The following is a 19,037-nucleotide window of genomic DNA, read 5'->3' as shown; positions in this document are numbered from 1 at the left end:
ATTTAATATGTAATATCAATATATTTACTATACGACATACAAATGCATATGCATATGTATGCATATTATACAATATTACAATAATATACTATAAATAATAATTTATTATTAAGCTTTATTAGCTTAAAACTACACTAAGGCTTTTGAAGCGATGTACATATGTATATGTGATGTCCCAAAAGTCTCAGTGGTTTTGAGCTATTTTATTATTAATTATCCAATATGCTATTTAATACAGAAACAATAAATGAAATTTTAAAAATACTCATCTTTAATAGGTTAAGGCCGCACTAAGACATCTGGGACACTCTGGGACTATGTACATAGATAGATGCAGACACGGACACACGCACGCATGGACGCACGCGCACACACACAAAAGAAGGTAAAGATTTCGGTCGACCTGCTCCGGCTCCTCCCCTCCGCTTTTCCACAAGGAGCAATTATTGCTCTTGAATGTGAATGCGCATGCGCACCGGGCTTCGGCGGCTTAGGGCTGGGGAGGCCAGACAGCGCCGCCGGAGCTGCTAGGGCTCGTATCCGGGCGGTGCCGTCGCGACGGGAACCCGCGAGCTCGCTCTCGCTCCAGCGCGCGACCCGCGGGAGGGGGAGGAGGCCGGGAAGAGGGGAGGGGGAGGAAGGAGCGCGGGAGCGAGCGAGCGCGAGCGAGCGAGCCTGCGTCGTATTCGTCGTCGTCGTCGTCCGGAGAGGAGCTACACGGCGGCAAGATGGCGGATCGCTTCTCCCGCTTCAACGAAGACCGCGACTTCCAGGTAAACAGCGGTCCCAGAGCCGGAGCCGTCCGAGCTCCAAGTTCCCTTCCAAGCACGCCGGCCCCTGGGGGCGGCCATGCCCGGCCATCCGGGACTTCCCTTTTGAGGCCTCAGAGCCGGCGCTGCTTCCTCCCGCCCCCGGCTGCCTGGCGCCCCTGCCTGAGGCGAGGCCGCTTCCCCTCCTCCGGGCCCCGGCTCCCTCCCCTTCCCGACCTGCAGGCTAGGGCCCGCGACCGGGTAGGAGCGGGCGGGGTGGGGGCCTCCGAGCTCCCCTTTCCCGGAGAGGGCGGGGGGAATGTAGGCTGAGACAAAAATGGGGGGGAATCTTTCTTAATGCCTTCCGCCCCCCCCAAAAAATCCTTCGTTTTCCTACAGTTTCCATTTCCTTACCTGGAAAATGGGTCCGCTTTCCAGCCGTGGGGCTGCGCCCGGCAGGCGCATTTGTGGGGTGGAAAGCGTTCCCCACCTCCCTCCCCCCTCCGCCCGGTCCACGACTGTTGTTGTTGTGGTTGATGTGGGGCCGCTAATTGGCCTCGGGAAACACGCACGTCCTTGGGCAGCCCCGGCTAGTCCCGGCCGCGGGCTTGACAAGTTTTTGCTAACTCGTACCCAGGACTGGATTTATTTTACTTTATTTTTAACTCCCTTTCCCCTAGTTGCAAAGCATGAATCTGGCGGGGGGAGGGGGGGCGGGATGTCAGTTGGGTAGGAAAACGTTCAGTGGGAGGGAAAAAAGAGAGAACACATAATTAGAAACCATCCTCCCTTACCTGTTTCGAATTGCCTTGCTCAGGAGGTATCAAGTCACCTTGGGAATCTTGGAGAATGGAAGGAATTGAGAAGAGGTCAGTTGATTATTGGGTGGAAAAGTGTCCCCTCGGAGTCTCAGAAAGAAACCAAATCCAACCAAAAGAACACTGCATTACTGCTGCACACCCTGGCAACAGCAATTTGGGTCAGGGGAAGAACACTGTAATTGGAATTTTCATCCTGCAAGGTCTTAGAGCAGTCCGGAAATACTGTTGCCGTTCAATAGCCAGAGCGAGGGGATGCAAATTCCTTCTAGGTGGCTGGGTTGGAAAAATGAAGGGGGATTACAGGCCGGCAGAAATTATTGAAACTTAGGACAGCCGTCATTAGAGAGACCAAGTAAGGGACTTGGGGGATATTGAAAATCCGTATAGTAAGTCAGGTGCTCTGTATGTGCGTGCAGCACAAGGTGACTTAACGTGGGTTCAAAGAAGTTTGGGGTGGTTTAAAGCAACCATAGGATGGTTGTGTTCTTTACTTTTAGTTTCAGGAACCTGGAGATATCTCTCGGGTAATAGAAAACCTCACAATGTTAAAATTATTTGAAAAAAATGTTGAGGGTTTTGGAGCGTTTTTCAGAGGAGAATTCAAGGTGACCTAATCATATTGCAAATTGTCTTGTAAGTTGAGCTTTGAGGAAAAAGGTTTTTTTTTAAAAGGGTGAATATTTGGGATCGCCGAATTCTCAGGATCTCACCAGGTCCTTTTTTTTTTCAGAATAGAGAGGACAAAATGTCATATTTAAACTTGGTTTTAGTTGTTAAAATTAGCATGAATGTTATGATTTGAAAAAACTGGGAAAGGGATTCCAGTTTTCTGGAATCTAGTATGAAAATAAGATGGCGTTTTATACTTTAGTCATATTTTATGCTAAATCTCTTTTCGTCTTAATCCTGATAATCAGATAGATTTGATATTAATTTATCAGGAGATACAAGTATCAATCATCTTTTAAGCTCATTTTTTGCTTTTACATTAAAATCAACTTTTATTCAGGAGAAAATTTTCCTATAGTCAGCTGTCCTAACAGGTATTGGGGAAATAGGGTATTGGAACTCAATTCACTTTTATTGGTTATTATAGGATGCTATTAAAGCTCCATTGAGAGATTTTTGTATAATATTGCTAAAATTTTGTTTCTTAATAAGAACCTGACAAACATTAGCAGATGTTAACATTTCAATATACAGAGAACAGAAAAGGATACAGATGTACAAAACCTAGACTGCATTCAGTTTTTTAAAGTGTATGTTAAACTTTTAATATGAGAGTAACAAAACTTTCTTGCTTGTCTGTGTCTCTGCTCTCTTTGGCGCATTTAAAAAATTCTTTTCCTTCCTTCTTTCCTTCCTTCCTTCCTTCCTTATTCCCTCCCCTCCCCTTCCTTCTTCCTTCCCTCCCTCCTTCCCTCTGTCTGCCTGTCACTAACTACCAACTTTCTCCAATAAAAGCTTTCTCCTAACAAATAAGTTTAGTCAGGTAAAATAAATAAGCTCATTGCTTCTGTGTCATATCTCATTCTGAAGCACAGGGCTACATTTTGAAAGAATTCATCTTAAAAGATGTTTCGAAGGATTGTAGTATATATTCTCATTACATATTTAGTAAAGTTTTTAGCTTACCAAAGGAGAACTAAAATCAGCTTTCGTGAGAATTTCCAAAGGAGAATATTTATTTTTTTCCCCTCTATTTTATTTTTTCCTTAATTGCATGTAAAACAATTAAAAAATTTTTAAATTTTGAGTTCCAAATTCTCTCCTTCCCCCCCCTTCTCTCTTTGAGAAGGCAAGTTCTTTGATATAGATTGTACATGTAAAGTTACCCAAAACATATTTCCATATTGGCCATGTTACAAAAGAAAACACAAACCAAAAAAAAAATATGCTTAGATCTGCATTCAGACTCCATTGCTTCTTCCTCTAAAGGTGGGTAACACTTCATCTTTAAGTCCTTTGGCATGGGCTTCTATTGTAATTGATCAAAATAGTCAAGTTATCTTACAATATTGCTGTTACTGATACAATGTTCTCCCGGGTCTGCTCACTCAAGTTTGCATCAGTTTATGTAAGTCCAGGTTTTTCTGAAAGTGTCCTGCTTGGCATTTCTTATAGTATAATAGTATCTCATTACAATCATGTATCACAACTTGTTTGGCCATTCCCCAATTGATGGACATCCCCTCAATTTCAAAATATTTGCGACCACAAAAAAGAGCTGCTATAAATTTTTTTGTACATATATAGGTCCTTTTTCTTTTTCTTTGATCTCTTTGGAGTACAGATTTAATAGTGGTATTGCTGGGTCCAAGGGTATGAACAGTTTTATAGCCCTTTGGGCATAGTTCCAAATAGTTCTTCAGAATGGTTGCATCAGTTCACAATTGATTGGCTTTTACTGATGATGTAATTCTTTGATTTAAGGTTCTTGGAAACCCCTGGAAATAATATAAAAAGTACCTCTCCTTATAGTGTCATTAAAACATTTTTCATATGTAGGTCAATTAGTGTTCATTGAGAAATGTGGGTTTTCTACTCAACTCCATTTGAGAATGCTGTAAATATTGAGCTTCTCTGAAGGAAACCTTGAGAGAAAAGGAAAAGGTGAATATTGTAGTTTTTAAAACTATGTTTTGAAAGTTTTGCAGAAGCCAAACGATAACCCAAAGTAGTACAGCAGATACATTTTGTTGCTTTTCATATGTTACCTGTAACAGCATTGGAATTTCCCTTGTCCAGTAAGTTCTAGCTGAATGAAACCTTACATTTGTATTGCTTGCAGTTTAACGAGGTGATTGTTCAATAATTTTTCAGTCATGTCCAACTTTTCGTGACACCATTTGGGGTTTTCTTGGCAAAGAGACTGGAGTTGTTTGCCACTTCTCCAACTCATTTTACATATGAAGAAACTGAGGCAAGTAGGGTTAAGTGATTTGCCCTGGGTCACACATTTGAGATCACATTTGAACTCAGGAAGACAGGTATCCCTTTTTTTAGGCCTGACACTGTATCCACTGCACCACCACCTTGTGACTCTCAACAAGATGATTAGTCAATGTTTTAGGCACTCCACTACTACATTAGTATGCCATTAAATGAATCCCACTTTGTTGCCAGGGGGCTTACCTAGTTGGTTCTGTTTTGTGCATCAGTATCTAAAGTCCATTTCAATGCTATACCTGTGTAGTGAATTTAAGTACGGTATCCAGCCTCCTAGAAATTACAATATTAGTAATAAGAGCTAACATTATATAGTGCTTACTATGTGCTAGATGCTTTACAAATATCCCATTTGATCCTTACAATATCCTTGGAAGGTAGGTGGTATTATTCCTATTTTATTGTTGAGGAAACTGAGGCAATTAGGTTAAATGACTTGACCAAGTTCACACAGCTTCTAAGTAGCTGAGGTCAAATTTAAAATTAGGTCTTCCAGCCTCAAGGCCCAGTGCTGTATCCACTCTACCTACAAATACATACAGTGAATCAACCTTTAGCACATACATACATATACACATGTAATTGTATAGCTGGAATTGAAATATGGAGGGAAAACTTTAAAAGGCCATGTCATAGGTATGGCAGTTATTTTTATCAATACAGCTACTATTTTACATTGTCCTCTTTTTCTCTGGGTCTTATTTTTGCTCCTCCGAGGTTTTGCTAGCCTAGATTACAAGGTTCATACAAGATGTAGTGCCACTAATTGCTGTTTTAGTTTGTAGATTGATCATTTGAATTATTGATCTATTTGTGAATTTGGTATAGCCTGACTAGTTTTATTTAAAAAAAATTTTTGAGGTAATCCTGGCCTAATAGAAGGAGAGAGCTGGTCTCAAGAGTCAGGAAGATCAAGATTCAAATTTGGCATCACATACTGTGTGACCCTGGGCAAGTCACTTAACTTTTATAGTGCTCCAGTCAGTTCTCTAAGACTTCCAGAATAGGTGCTGATGCTCAGTGGGGGCAGTTTCTGATCTGAAGGTTACTAATAGTGTACTTTTAATATAAAGTTATCCAAGAAGACATCATGATCTAGAAGTGTAATAAAATAACATCACTAATTTTGTACAAATTCATTTTGGTGTTCTTTATTACCATATTTAATTTGTCAGGAGACATTATGGAATAGGTAATGGATCTCTTCAGTGTGGTCTGGGGGTGGCTCCTGAGACCTTTTCAGGGGTGTTCTGAGTCAAAACTCTTCATAATAACAAGACATTTGCTTACTAAAATACTCTTTTTCAACTACATATCTGTGAGGTTGGATTTTCTTCATGTAATTCAACTAAAACAGGAGATTGAATGCAGAAGCAGATATGAGAGGTCTTTTTTTAAGCCATACATTAAAGAGATGCGCAAACATATGTAAAACAATGCCATTCTTCTCACTAAATTTTTTTTGAAAATATGGTGATTTTTCATGAAAGTATGTTATTTACATTAACATGTAATGAGCTTGTTATTTTAAAAATTAATCTGTTTAAAAATTTTATTTTAGTTTCTAATATGGCAAATATAAAAAAAAAAAACTTTAAACCCACATAAACAAAAGCCCTTTGGATTCCTCAGTAATTACTAAGGATATAAAGGGACTCTCAGACCAAAAAATTTAAGAAGTGCTGGGTTAGATATGGACAACTGACCTTGGAGTGAGGAAGATTTGGGTTTTAATCCTATCACTGTGACTGTGTAGCTTCTGATCAGTCAGTTAACTTCTCTTTGCCCAGGGCAACCCTCTCAGACTCTAAGTTGTATAATCCAAATAGAACAGCAGTAGCAAAACTGTTGAAACTGAATGCAGTGAAATGATAATTACCAAATTTGGCTCCAAAGAAGAGATAGGAGAAGATACCTTCTTCCTTTTTTTTTTTTTAGAGTATGGGAAACTGGATTTAGAACATGGCAGTTGAAATGTCAGACTATTTTGATTGTCTTGGTTAGTTTTGCTTTACTGTTGTTTTTTTCTTTTTAAGATTTATTATTTAGAATAGCTCTAAGTGGGGATGGGGGTCAGAGCTGCATTGGGAAACATAGGTGATTTTTTTTTTTAAGTTTTGAGTTCCAAATTTTTTACTCTGGGTATTTTCACTGGCTGTCTCCCATGCTTGGAATGGGAGAAGCCTTCTGGCTTCTTTGACTTCCTTTGAGTCCTAACAAAAATCCCACCTCCTACAGGAAGGAAGCCTTTCTCAATCCCTCTTAATTTTAGTGCCTTTCCTTTGTTGATGATTTCATATTTATCCTGTATATAGTTGTTTGCGTGTTGTGTCCCACCATTAGATTATGAACTCTTCAAGGGCAGAGAATATCTTTCGCCTTCATTGTATGCTCAGCTCTTAGCACAGTGCTTTAGGTGTCATTGTAGTGTTTAATAAATGTTTATTGACTTGACTGACTCCCAACCATAGCCAAGTGAGGAACTTATTTCCACATAACTGCATCTACTTCTATCCTATAGCATTCTCCTATTTGGGCTACTCCTTTTCCTGTGCACACTACCAGCCTTCCCCCTTCTCTGCCCTGTTGATGGCTCTGGATACCTGCAGTAGCAACTACACTGGTGCAGTTGGGAAAATATGGGAATATGGGAAAACAAAGACCAGAAATCCCAGACTTCATCAGGAAAGGATGGCTGAATCGAAAGGCTAAGTGATTAGGTACATGTGGTTGTTTCTGTCCTTCATTGCAGTTTACTGTGGCTATCTTGATGTAAAGAATGTGTAGGCCAATTTTCATTGATATGATGTGGTTGCTATAGCTTTGCCCTTCATCTCCTCTATTTTTCAGAACTACTATAGCCTACAAAAATTGGTAGCAATTGGCTTTACCTTTCTATTTGTTCTCCCCTCTTATGAATAGGAAGCTGGTATACACCAGAAGAAAAAAAAAGCAGAACTGTAGCACACTGTTTTTTAGATGGTTGCCAGCTTTTGCTTCTTTAAAAGAAGACATGCTTCTTACCCTTTAATCAGTGATTATAAACTCCCCCTTTTTATGGAAAAACGTTTCCTTTTCATAAATGATGTACACTAATCCTATTTTAGCCAAATACATTTAAGAATTTATCACCGTTTTTATAATGTCCAACCGTCTTAAACGTAAAATAAAAATAGTATATCAGATACTTGTTGATAAATTCTTTTATAATTTTTACATATATAACCACCATAATATCCATGTACTAGATAAGCTTGTTTTGGGGTGCCAGAAGTTCCTTGAAATGTCTTTGATATTACTATTCATAATTCTCTCACTAATCAAGTTTATTTTGCTTTTATGATAACTACAAGACCCTGAATTACACAAATGAGATGTTATGAATAGTAGTAAGTTTGGTTTTGCTTTATTTTGTAAACTAGAAAATTCTATTTATTCATAGTCAGAACCTAGGATTATCAGGTTCAAATACTTTATTTTTTTCTTCATTGATTGTGAATTCACCTTTTTTCACCTTTGATGCTGGTCATTTTTTTTTTTTAAACAAGTTAGCTAACAGTTTTTCTATTCTTCCCCCTTCCCTCCCAAAAAACTGCTACTTGTATTTATTAATTCATTACATATATTTTTGCTTTTAGTTTTGATCATCTCTCTTTTGATTTTTTTTTTCAGGATTTCTTTTTGGTGTTTAATTGGGGGTTTTAATTTGTTCTTTTTCTAGGTTTTTGTTATTTTGTTTTCTAGTTGCATGTCCAATTTGTCAGTCTTTTATTGGTGAAAGTGTTTAGAGAAGCAGATGTTCCCAAAAGTACTACTTTGGCTACATTCTCCCCAATTTTGATGTGTTTGTTGTCTCATTATTACTTTTAATGAAATATTGTTTCTGTGGTTTTTTTTTCATAAACCCACTCATTCTTTTGGATTGTGTTTCCAATTAATTTTTAATCTTTACTATAGTCAGTAAAAGATACATTAACTTTTTCTGCTTTTCTGCATTTGTTTGTGAGTTTTTTAATGCCTTAGTACATGGTGAATTTTTGTGAAGGTACAGTATGCTGAGAAATATGTATTCTCTTTTCTATTCCTATTTGGTATCCTCCAGAGGGTTATCATATCTAACTTTTCTAAATTTTACTCGGGTTCTTCATTTCCTTTTCATTTCTTTAGTTTATTTTTAAATTAGATTTATCTAGGGTGAGAGTGGTAAATTGGAATTTATCATTATTAATACTTTTATTGTCTATTCCCTCCTATAACTCATTTAGCTTTTCTTTTAAGAATTTAGATGCTATGCCATTTGGTACACGTATGTTCAGCATTGATATTAATTGAGTATGGTGCATTTCAGCAAAATGAAGTTTCCTTGTTTATCTCTTTTAATTAAGTCTGTTTTTGCTGTTTTCTTTCTGAGATCATGATTGTTACTCCTGCATTTTTTACTTCAGCTGAAGCATAATAAATTCTCCTTAGCCCTTTATTTTAATTTTATGTATTTGAGTGTGTTTCATGTAAACAACGTGTTGTTGGATTCTAGTTTCTAGTCTGCTGTCTTTTCGCATTTTATGAGTGAGTTTGTTATGTATACATTCACAATTGATTGTGTACTTCCTTCCATCCTATTCTCTTACACTTTTCCTTCCCTTTGTTTCCTGAGTAATCCCTCCTTTAATCTACCCTCTTTCTTCTTATTCCACTTTCCCTTACTATGCTTTCCCTCCTGTTTCCCTGCTTGGTGAAAAGTATTTGTGTGTGTGTGTGTGTATGTGTGTGTGTTCCTCCTTCTTGTCACCAGTTCAAATATGAATGAGGTTCAAGTGTAGCCTTCTACTTGTGCATCTCAAATATGTGAGACAATTTCTCGCATTCCTTCTCCTTTTCACCCCACCCCCAGCCTATTCCTCCTTTTCTCTCTTTTCATTCTTTTTAGAAACATCAAGACATAACAGAATCCCATTCTCTGTCTAATTAGACTCCCTGTTGATGTTAGAGCTTTAAGAGGCTATATGTATCATTTTCTCATAAACAATTTATATTTGTTCCTTTTTGATTGTTTGCTCATGTTTACCTGTTTATGCTTCCCTTGATTTCTGTGTTTATAGTTCATATTTTCTATTCAGTTCTGGACTTTTCATTAGGAATGCTGGAGTCAGCTTTTAACAGCTTACAAGAGTTGATTTTTAAATTTTCAGTGTGAGCACTTACACCTTGGAAATTGGCAAATGGTACGTTATCAGGGCTTGATTTATTGTTTCATTGATTGTGTAACCTTAAGAAAGTGATGGAGAAAATGTTAATGTTTCCGTTAAACTTAAATATATGTAATGCAAACATTTTCCCAGCTCTCCAACCCCTCAGCCAGTTTCAGGTATTTACTTAGTACATCCCTTGTTTAGAAGTCCTATTTCATTAAAGGTCCATTTTTCCCCTGTAGGATTATATTCAGTTTTGCTGAGAATAAGTTATTCTTGATTGTAAGTAGATCTTTTGCCTTTTGGGATATCATATTCCAAGCTCTCTGCTTCTTTATAATGGTAGCTGCCAAATCTTATGTGATCCTGACTGCCCCCCTCAGGATTTGAATTCTTTCTTTCTGGATGCTTACGGTATTTTTTTCTTTAACCTGGAGGCTCTGGATTTTGACTATAATGTTCTTGGGAGTTTTGATTTTGGCTTTTCTTTCAGTAAATGATCAGTGGATTCTCTCTATTTCTACTTTTCCCTCTAGTTCTAAAAGATCTGAGTGATTTTCTTTTATCATTCTTTGAAATAGGATGTATGTCTAGGCTTGATTTTTGGTCGTGGCTTTCAGGTAGTCCACCAATTCTTAGAGGAGCTCTCCTCGGTCCGTTTTCCAAGTCATTTGCTTTTACTGTGAGATAACCTTACATTTTCTTCTATTTTTTATTCTAGTCTTGTGACATTATTTTTTGATGTCTTGTAAAATATTAGCTTTCTGTTTGGTCATTTTTAATTTTCAGGGAGATACTTTCTTGGGAAATAATCTTGTATCTCTTGTTCCCAGTTATTAATTCTTTCTTTGTATCTTTTTTTTTCCATAGCTCTCATTCCTGTTCTTATTTTTTCCCTCTGTCAGTCTCAATTGGTTTTAAATATAATTTTTTAGCCTTTTTTTTTTACTCTTGTTTTATTTCTTCCAAGAATTCTGGTTGGATTTTGTCCAAGCTGTGTTTTACCATGAGGCTTTGCTTTGGGTATTTTGAAGTCATTATTTTCTGGGTGTGTGTCTTGAGCTTCCCTCTTGCCGTAGTATATCTTCATAATGGCATCTCTTTTTGTTCACTCTTTGAGTCTTACTTCTTGATTTTGCACTTTATTTTAGTACTGAGCTCTGTATACTTCTGATGGAAATGTCTGTGCTGAGCTTCTGTCCTCATGGCTCCTGATGTTATTCCTATGTTATTCCAGGATCTCAGGGACAGCTCATGCTGGGGACTTGCAAGCTTTTAAGGCTTCCATAGTAATGTGATTGGAGTGAAATGTGCTTGCAGCTTTTCTGGTCTTGGCTCTGTTAGTCTTGACCCAGCTTTGAGTCTGGGCAAAGATACCTCTTGACTTGTCCTTGACTGGAAGTTACAGTACACAGTGCTACTGGATTTGAGCCACCATCAGCTTGCTGAGAAGTTTTGCAGATTCATAGTGACAGAACTTCAGGCTTCCCTTTTGTCTGTGATTGTTGTCTTGGTAATTCTACTTTAGACTTCAAGCTGGACTGGAGGCTGGAACTGAGTCCCTGCTCTGCGGCTGGGGTCAGAGTCACAATATCTCATTTGCTTCTGAATTTATCCTTTGTTTAGTACATAGCTAGGGTCTGTGAGAGCTGATTGCTCTTGTCTCTGCCATCCCTAGGCATAGGCCCCTTCTCAGCCAGATGGCACCTGTTTCTAAACCCTGGGATCCCCTGGGACCCCTTCCTGCCCCCACGTACAGTTTCATTTCTCTTTTAGTTCCTGAAAGCTAGACTGCTCCATCTGGCAGCACTCCTGGCCAGACCTTTAGCCCAGTGTCTGCAGTCCTCTATTTTGTCTCCTTATTGACTTGAGCTGGGAAAATGACTACTAGATTTTTTTTCTTGAATTTCCAGATGGGAGTCTGTTCTAGATCTTTGTGGAGAAGGTGCAGTGGAGGAACTTTTTGTACTATTTTATAATCTTGACCCTCTCTTTCTCTCCCCCTTTTCTCAACTCCTTTCTTCCTTTAAAAAAAAAATTCCCTAATTACATGTAAAAACAATTTTTTACATTTTTTTTTTAAATTTTAAGTTAAATTCTCTCCTTTCCTCCCTCTCTTGCCCACTCCCTGAGATAGCAAGTGATCTTGCTATAAGTTATACATGGGAAATCATGTAAAACATTTCCATATTAGTCACTTTGTAGAAGAAAATGGAAACAAAAAATAATAAAGTGAAAAATAATATGCTTCAGTCTGCATTCAGACTCCATCAATTCTTTTTCTGTAAGTGAATAGCGTTTTTCATAATCAGGTTTTTGGGATTGTCTTAGATCATTGTACTGCTGAGAATAGCTAAGTCATTCACAGTCGTTCATCATATAATGTCACTGTTACTGTGTATAATGTTCTCCAGGTTCTGCTCACTTCACTCTGTATCAGTTCATGTAAATCTTTCCAGGTTTTCCTGAAATCATCCTGCTTATCATTTCTTGTAGCACAATAGTATTCCATTACAATCATATACCACAGCTTGTTCAGCCATTCCCCAATTGATGGCCCATTTCTTTCTTAAGACCTTTTTTTAAGGCTTTTACTATGCCTTACCTCTTAAAACATATGTTAATATTCTTGTTCAAACCACTAGGCACAGATGCACAACTTTCAAGAATAGTGAAAAACGGTTGGTTGTTACAGTCTGTGATCTTTGAAAAGTAAAACGAAAGAAACAAGAAGCTCTTTAAGATACGAACTAGGCAGATATCCTGATTTTTCTTATTGTAAAATTTCTCTTAAAAATTAATGAAAATTCACTTTACTTTCTTCCTACCTCCCTCCTTATTGTGCTGATTTTCAAAAAGAAGAAAAGAGTCTGCAGATTATTAGCCAGTGAGCTTGAGTTTCATTCTATTTTTTTCCAAAATTTTGTACTATTTTTAAAAGAACGATTATTTAACTGTGGAAAAGAAAGTGGTAGTCACAAAGAGTCAGGTATTGATCATGCAAGACTAACCTGATTTCCTTTTTTTGGCAGGATTCTTAAACTGTAAGTAGATTGGGGAACTATTGTAGATTTAGTTTACATTGTTATTGAATCATTCAGTCATGTCCCAACTTTTTGTGAAGCCATGGACCATACATAGCACACCAAAATTGTTCATAGGGTTTTCTTAGCAAAGATAACTGGAGTAGCTTGCCATTTTCTTCTCCAGTGGATTAAGGCAAACAGACATTAAATGACTTGCCCAGGGTCACACAGCTAGTAAGTGTCTGAAGCTGGATTTGAACTCAGGTCTTCCTGACTTAAGCCTGGGTAGTTTATCCACTCAGCCATCTATCTAGATTTTGTGAAATTATTTGACTAAGTCTCTTTTGCAGTCCTTGTGATTGAACATAGATACAGAACTGGAAGGGGACCTCCCACGTTTTACAGAACAAATCCTTTTATTAAGGGGATTTGTTTTGTGAAGTTTGGATTCGGTGAAAGGGTTGAGCTTGAGGACCTAGAGGGCCACATGTGCCCTCAAGGCCACATATTAATTTAGCCTGACTTATATATGGAGTCAGGGCTCTTGGACTTTAGCAGAATTTCTATTGCCTTGCAAGGATCCTGTTTTGATCCAGTGCTGCCCATTGCCTTAGTAAATGCAGAGGTGGAGGGTAGTGATGTTTTAATTGAAATTAGCCAGCAGTTTTATCCTTTTTAAGTCTTATTCTTCAGAGATAGTGATAGGGACTAGACCTGTGATTTCAGTGATAAAGTTAATTCTCAGATGAGAAGTCTACTAGCATAAAGTTGACACCATTTCAGCAATTTATGGTCCTAGACAATTGTATGTAACGATAAAAGGTTAAGTGTTAAGGATCACAGCCAAGATGTTTCAGAGGTATGATTAGAGCCTGTCTTCTTGCTTCTAAGGCCAGCTTTCTGTTTGTTTCACCAAGATGCCTCTTGTTAGTAAATTTTTTTAAAAAAATAATTCTCTCAGGGTTTTGTTGTATCCTGATTATGAGCCTTAATCTATTGTTGTTTGTTTATTTTCAAAGAGGACCAGCGACTTCACACGATGACTTCTTGTGAGGCAGAATTGCACAAAGTCCTCAGCCTTACTTTCTCTTCCAGAATCATTGGAAGTCCAGTGGCAGGACAAAAGTCAAGATTACTGGCAATAATACAGTGGTGCCCCTTGGTGTCTTTGATGTCTGAACAATCTCTAAGCTCTCCACAGTGCCTGCTTCAACCACCTTTATGGCCATTGGAACAAATTGTTCTCATCTACCCATTCTGCCTAGGAAAGTCTGCACATGCTAGAGGTGGACATCCTCCTACTTCCCTGAGGGATTTGAGGCCTGTCAGTTACCCTCAACCCGGTTTAGCCCATCTGGTGGAAAGATTTTACTGGAGTGTGGCCGCTGTGCACTGGCCCGAACAGGAAGATAGCTAACTCTGGATAACAGAATTCAAAAAGATACTGATAGCCCAGAAAATTGGCCTGAATGAATCTTAACTTGGATTTTTAAAAAATCTGTTACACAGGTATAAGAAGTGTGGCTCAATAGTTGTTCTGAAAATGATCTTGGTCAAGTATAACCTCAGTAAGCAAATTACTCAAAGAAACTCATAGCTCTACTAAGAAAGGAATAGTGTACTGAGTAAGGGACATTAAGGTCCTGCTGTACTCTGACCTTATTAGGCTACATTTGGTACAGTCTCAAAATCATACCATGTGAAGGAACCAGAGGTGTTTAAAATTGGGGTGTCAGAGATGGGATTATAACTATGTAAAACAGCTAAACACTGCCCATCTTCCTACTCCTGCTCTCAAGCCCTAGAGAAGGAACAGCAGGCAATGTAACTCAAGCCTAGGTCCTGACCAGTTTCCTATGCTGGCCAGAGGGGAACTGGCTTCTATAGTATGATCTTTCCATCTGCTTATTTTCACTGAGACTTGACCCCTTCCTCTTCCCCACAATCCTGCATCTCTGGCCATACTCTTCCAGCACCAGCTGTACCTCCACCTCCACTGGGGAAGTTGAAATAGGAATTTTTTTCTCCTCATTGCCATTTCTAGAATGTCTCTTTGCCTCTATCACTCAGAAACCCCTTCTTTGAAGGAACCTCATTCAGATCATTTTGGCAATATCCTATGTAGTCTAAATCCAGTTTGAGATGTCCAGTAGACAATGAAGATGCAAGATTGGAGGTCAGCAGAGAATCTGGGTCACAATAGGTAAATCTGACAATCACCAGCATAGAAGTAGTAATTAAATCCATGGGAGTTTATATCACCAAGTGAAGTGGTATAAAGGGAGGAGAAGTCTCAGGACAGAATCCTGTGGGACGCCTAAGATTAGAGGGTGTGATGTGGATGAGGATCCAGAAGAGGAGACTTAGAAGGAACAGTTTCAGATAAATAGTAGGAGAACCAGGAGAGTGAGATGTCCCAAAAACCTAGAGAGAAGAGAATATAAAAGAAAAGAAGGTGGTAAGTGTCAAAGTCTGCAGAAAAGTTGAGGAGAACGATGATTGAGAAAAAGGCCATTGGATTTGGCATTCAAGAGATCATTGGAAACTTTGGAGAGAACCAATTTGGTGGCGTAATGAGGTTAGATGCTAGATTGTGAGGGGTTATGAAGAGTGAGGGTAGAAAATGGAGGCATCTATTGTAGACAGTCTTTTCTAGGAGCTTAGCCACAAAGAACAGAAGAGATTGAGGACTTTAGTTAGTGGGAGATGATGAAAGGATCAAGTGAGGGTTTTTTGAGGATGGGGGAGACATGGCATGTTTATAGGAAGTAGGGAAGTAGCCAGTGAACAGGGAGAGATTTAAAATAAGTTATAGAATGAGGACAATAGAGTAAGCAGTCTTTTGGAGAAGATTGGATGGAATGGATTTGCTTGTGCAGGTGGCACAAGCCGTGTTAAGGAGTATAAGGGTACCTCTCTATGTAAGACACAAATGAAGAAGGAGAAAGTAGTTGAAGGCAACTGAGTGATAAGATGAGGAAGAGGGGAGAAGGAACTCATGACAAATAGCTTCATTTTTTTCTGTAAAATAGTAGGCAGTGTTCTCAGCTGGGGCATGAGAGGTTTGAGAACAGATGAAAAAATTTGGAAGACCTGTTGTAGAGAGTGAGATAAAGTGAGTTGATAAGGGAGCTTAAGTAGGATTGCCTACCATTGAGGTTGTGTAACGTAAATTTGTAGAGGACCAAATCAAAATGGTTGAGTGATTTTTCTCCACCTTAATTCACCTGCACGTGAGTAGGAGTGAAAGTGGTGGATAATGATGAGAGTGATCCAAGACTGAGGCTTGGTAGGGTACACTCCACTCACTTAGAGGTTCTGATCCGTAGTTTTTTTTTTTAATCTATAAAATAAGAAGTTTAATGGATTAAAAGATCTTTAATGTTCCTTCTTACTGTGACTTCTATATCTTTATGTCAGCTTATGCCACTTAACAGTGGATTCAGCCATCATATTTTCAGATATGACTGTATGACAAATTTCACCCACATAGGCAAAATTTATCACAGAACTGTTTAATGTTTTAATGAAACATTAATTTGAATATGCTGTAGAGCTAAGCTTAGATGTGTTCATTTCTGTTTAATTTAGAATTCTATTTGAGGATGGATATGAAGAAGAAAGGCTGCTACCTTTGTTTATCATTTTTGTAATATAGAACATTTTTTAAAAAGTTGTTTCTGAAATGATTGAATAATATAGAATCATCAATATAGGAACTATTGCACATCTCTTATGCTTGCCTGTGTATGTGGCTTAATAAATTTCTTATAATTTACTCATGAAAATGAATTCCAGCTTGAGGTAAATGTATAGTTCCTGAGTTCTTAAGATTCTTTCCATGAAGCATTCTAGCATAGCTTGTCTTAACCAACTTATAAATCTGACATTAATTCAGTTTTCATTTTAACATTGCTATTTAACATTGTGAATGCTAATTCTTGGATATTTACAATGGAATTACAAGTGACTACTACATGAATACTGAAAGAATCCATTAATTTGATATTGCAGTGAATACCAAAAGAGGGAGTAATGATTTTGTATTTATAAAAAATGAATTGTCCATTTTACTTTGGAAATCTAACCACCTGTGTTTACTGTACATACTGTATTAGTAAATGTACAGTATTAAATGCTCCAGATGAAGGCAGGGTTAGGGTTTGTAACATTTTGAGTAAATGATATAGATACTTAAAGAATAAACAGATTTAATATTTGGTTTCTTACTTAGGAGTGTGTATTTTATTTTAAAGTGTAGGCAGTTTCAGTTTACATATTTTTGGTAGCCCAGTACACATGGCAGATAGTAAGCAGTTGACATGTTTCAGGTCAGATATGGAATTTACTAGTTAATTGCCTTAATTATTTCTGAGGTTGTGAATGGAATTATAATAAAATTCTGTTCTGTAGCACTCATGAAATAATGAGAAAACATAATAAATTTGCATGTTTGGTTAAACAAGATTGAAAAGCCAATTTTTTATCATCCTCATAGCTGGGATATGTGTAGAAGCAATTTATTAACCTAAAAGATGGAATTCCAGATCATACCTGTTTTTTATGGGTATGAAAACAGAGCAGTTGTTAAGAATTGTGGTTTTTTTTTTTTTTTTTGTTTGTTTTTTTGCTTTTTGGCAGGGCAATCGGGGTTAAGTGACTTGCCCAAGGTCACACAGCTAGTACATGTGTCAAGTGTCTGAGGCCGCATTTGAACTCAGGTCCTCCTGACTCCAGGGCTGGTGCTCTACTCACTGCACCACCTAGCTGCCCGAGAATTGTGTTCTTTTGAAATTTTTTTTTACTATTGTTGGAAAAACCAGTACTGATGACATGTGGCTTTTTTATAGGCTGTTACATTTATAAAGTACTTGTTTTAGGGCCTCCATGTTTTTGTTTATTATCACAAATCTATTATGAATATTTCTCTACATTTAGACCTTTTGCTATCTTATAGCTTCCTTGAAGTATATTTCTATTTTGATGTTTAAAAGCATAATTTCCTCCTTTTTCTTGAAAGCAATTCTGAGCAAAGAAATCAACTTGAATTTTCTATTCCTGAATAGGTCTTCACTGTATGTTCACTTAAAGCTAGTGTTTGTGGATTATGGATTCTACTGCAAATTTCTTTGTAGTCTTACTGCTGTGAGGAAAGAGATGGAGCTATTTATGAGTAAAACACTGGTATTCCTAGAAAGAGAAGACACAAAAGCTTTGGACACGGTGTTTGTGTAGTATGGAAAAGACATTATACTTGGTATGTGCTCGCTTGAATTAAAAGAAAGATATCATGTATACAAAAACATTTAGAGTTATTTTTTTTTGTAGTAGCAAAGCACTAGAAGCATGTTGGGTACACATTTATTGGGGAATGGCTAAACAAATTGAAGAGAGTGTGTGTTTACATACATATATATTTATATATAACAGACTATTATTGTACCATAGGAAATGATTAATATGAAGAATTCACAGAAACTGAGGATGACTTGTATGAACTGATACAGAGTGAAGCAATTAGAACTGGAACAATTTGCATCATGACCATGATAATAGAAAGGAAAACAATATTGAAAGCTATAAAATGTAATCAGTTAGTATAATGACTAGTTGTGACCTGATGGTGAAGCATTTTTCCTGCCTTTGGGCAAAATGCTAGTAAGAAACAGGTATGAAAGGATGGATGAATTCACTTGGCCAGAGTTGCTTTGTTTTTTGTTTTAATTTTTTTTATTACATTTCAAGTGTCAGACTAACTCCCTACTATTGAGAAGGCCACCATTTGACTCAGAGGGGTGTGTGTGCGTGCGTTACTTATGTTTATCAGTTCTTTCTCTGGAGGTGCATTGCATCTGCCTTCATAGGTTCTTTATAGTTGATTTGAGTATTTTTAATACTCAGAATAACTTAGTCATTCATAATACTCTGAATAAACTAGTCGTTCAGTTACTTTTCTAACAATATTGTTGTTACTGTATCCAACATTGTCTTCATTCTGTTTATTTCACTCTGCATTATTTTATGCAAGTCTTTCCATGTTTTTCTAAAATCAACTTGCTCATTGTTTCTTACAGCACAGTAGTATTCCATCACAATCATATACCACAACTTGTTTAGCCATTCCCCAGTTGATGGGCATCCCCTCGATTTCCAGTTCTTTGCCACCACAAATCAAGCTGCTGTAAATATTCTAGAGCATATAGTTTCTTTTAATTTTTCCTTGATGACCTTTGGGAAGCAGACCTCATAGTGGTATTGCTGGGTCAAGGGGTATGCACAGTTGTATAACTCTTTGGGCATAAT

General features: G+C 37.7%; 1 protein-coding gene across 2 annotated transcripts in view; it reads left to right on the top strand.

Moving 5' to 3' along the window:
* The first annotated feature begins 694 nt into the window (after window positions 1–694).
* Window positions 695–19,037, top strand: part of GPATCH8 (G-patch domain containing 8) — a 119,644-nt gene continuing 101,301 nt past the window's right edge. Inside the window, exon 1 of one of the 2 annotated variants that reach the window (XM_036754259.1) lies at window positions 695–773. In XM_036754259.1, the coding sequence (XP_036610154.1) occupies window positions 729–773 (45 nt within the window). In that variant the 5' untranslated portion in view covers window positions 695–728. Of the gene's footprint in view, window positions 774–7,191; window positions 7,240–19,037 lie in introns of those variants that run through there. The other variant, XM_036754260.1, reaches the window with a different exon arrangement.

This window comes from Trichosurus vulpecula, chromosome 4 (assembly GCF_011100635.1).
Source record: "Trichosurus vulpecula isolate mTriVul1 chromosome 4, mTriVul1.pri, whole genome shotgun sequence".
Taxonomy (NCBI): Eukaryota; Metazoa; Chordata; class Mammalia; order Diprotodontia; family Phalangeridae; genus Trichosurus; species Trichosurus vulpecula.
Note: the sequence above shows the minus strand (reverse complement) of the source record. Positions and strands in the feature narration are given on the sequence as shown.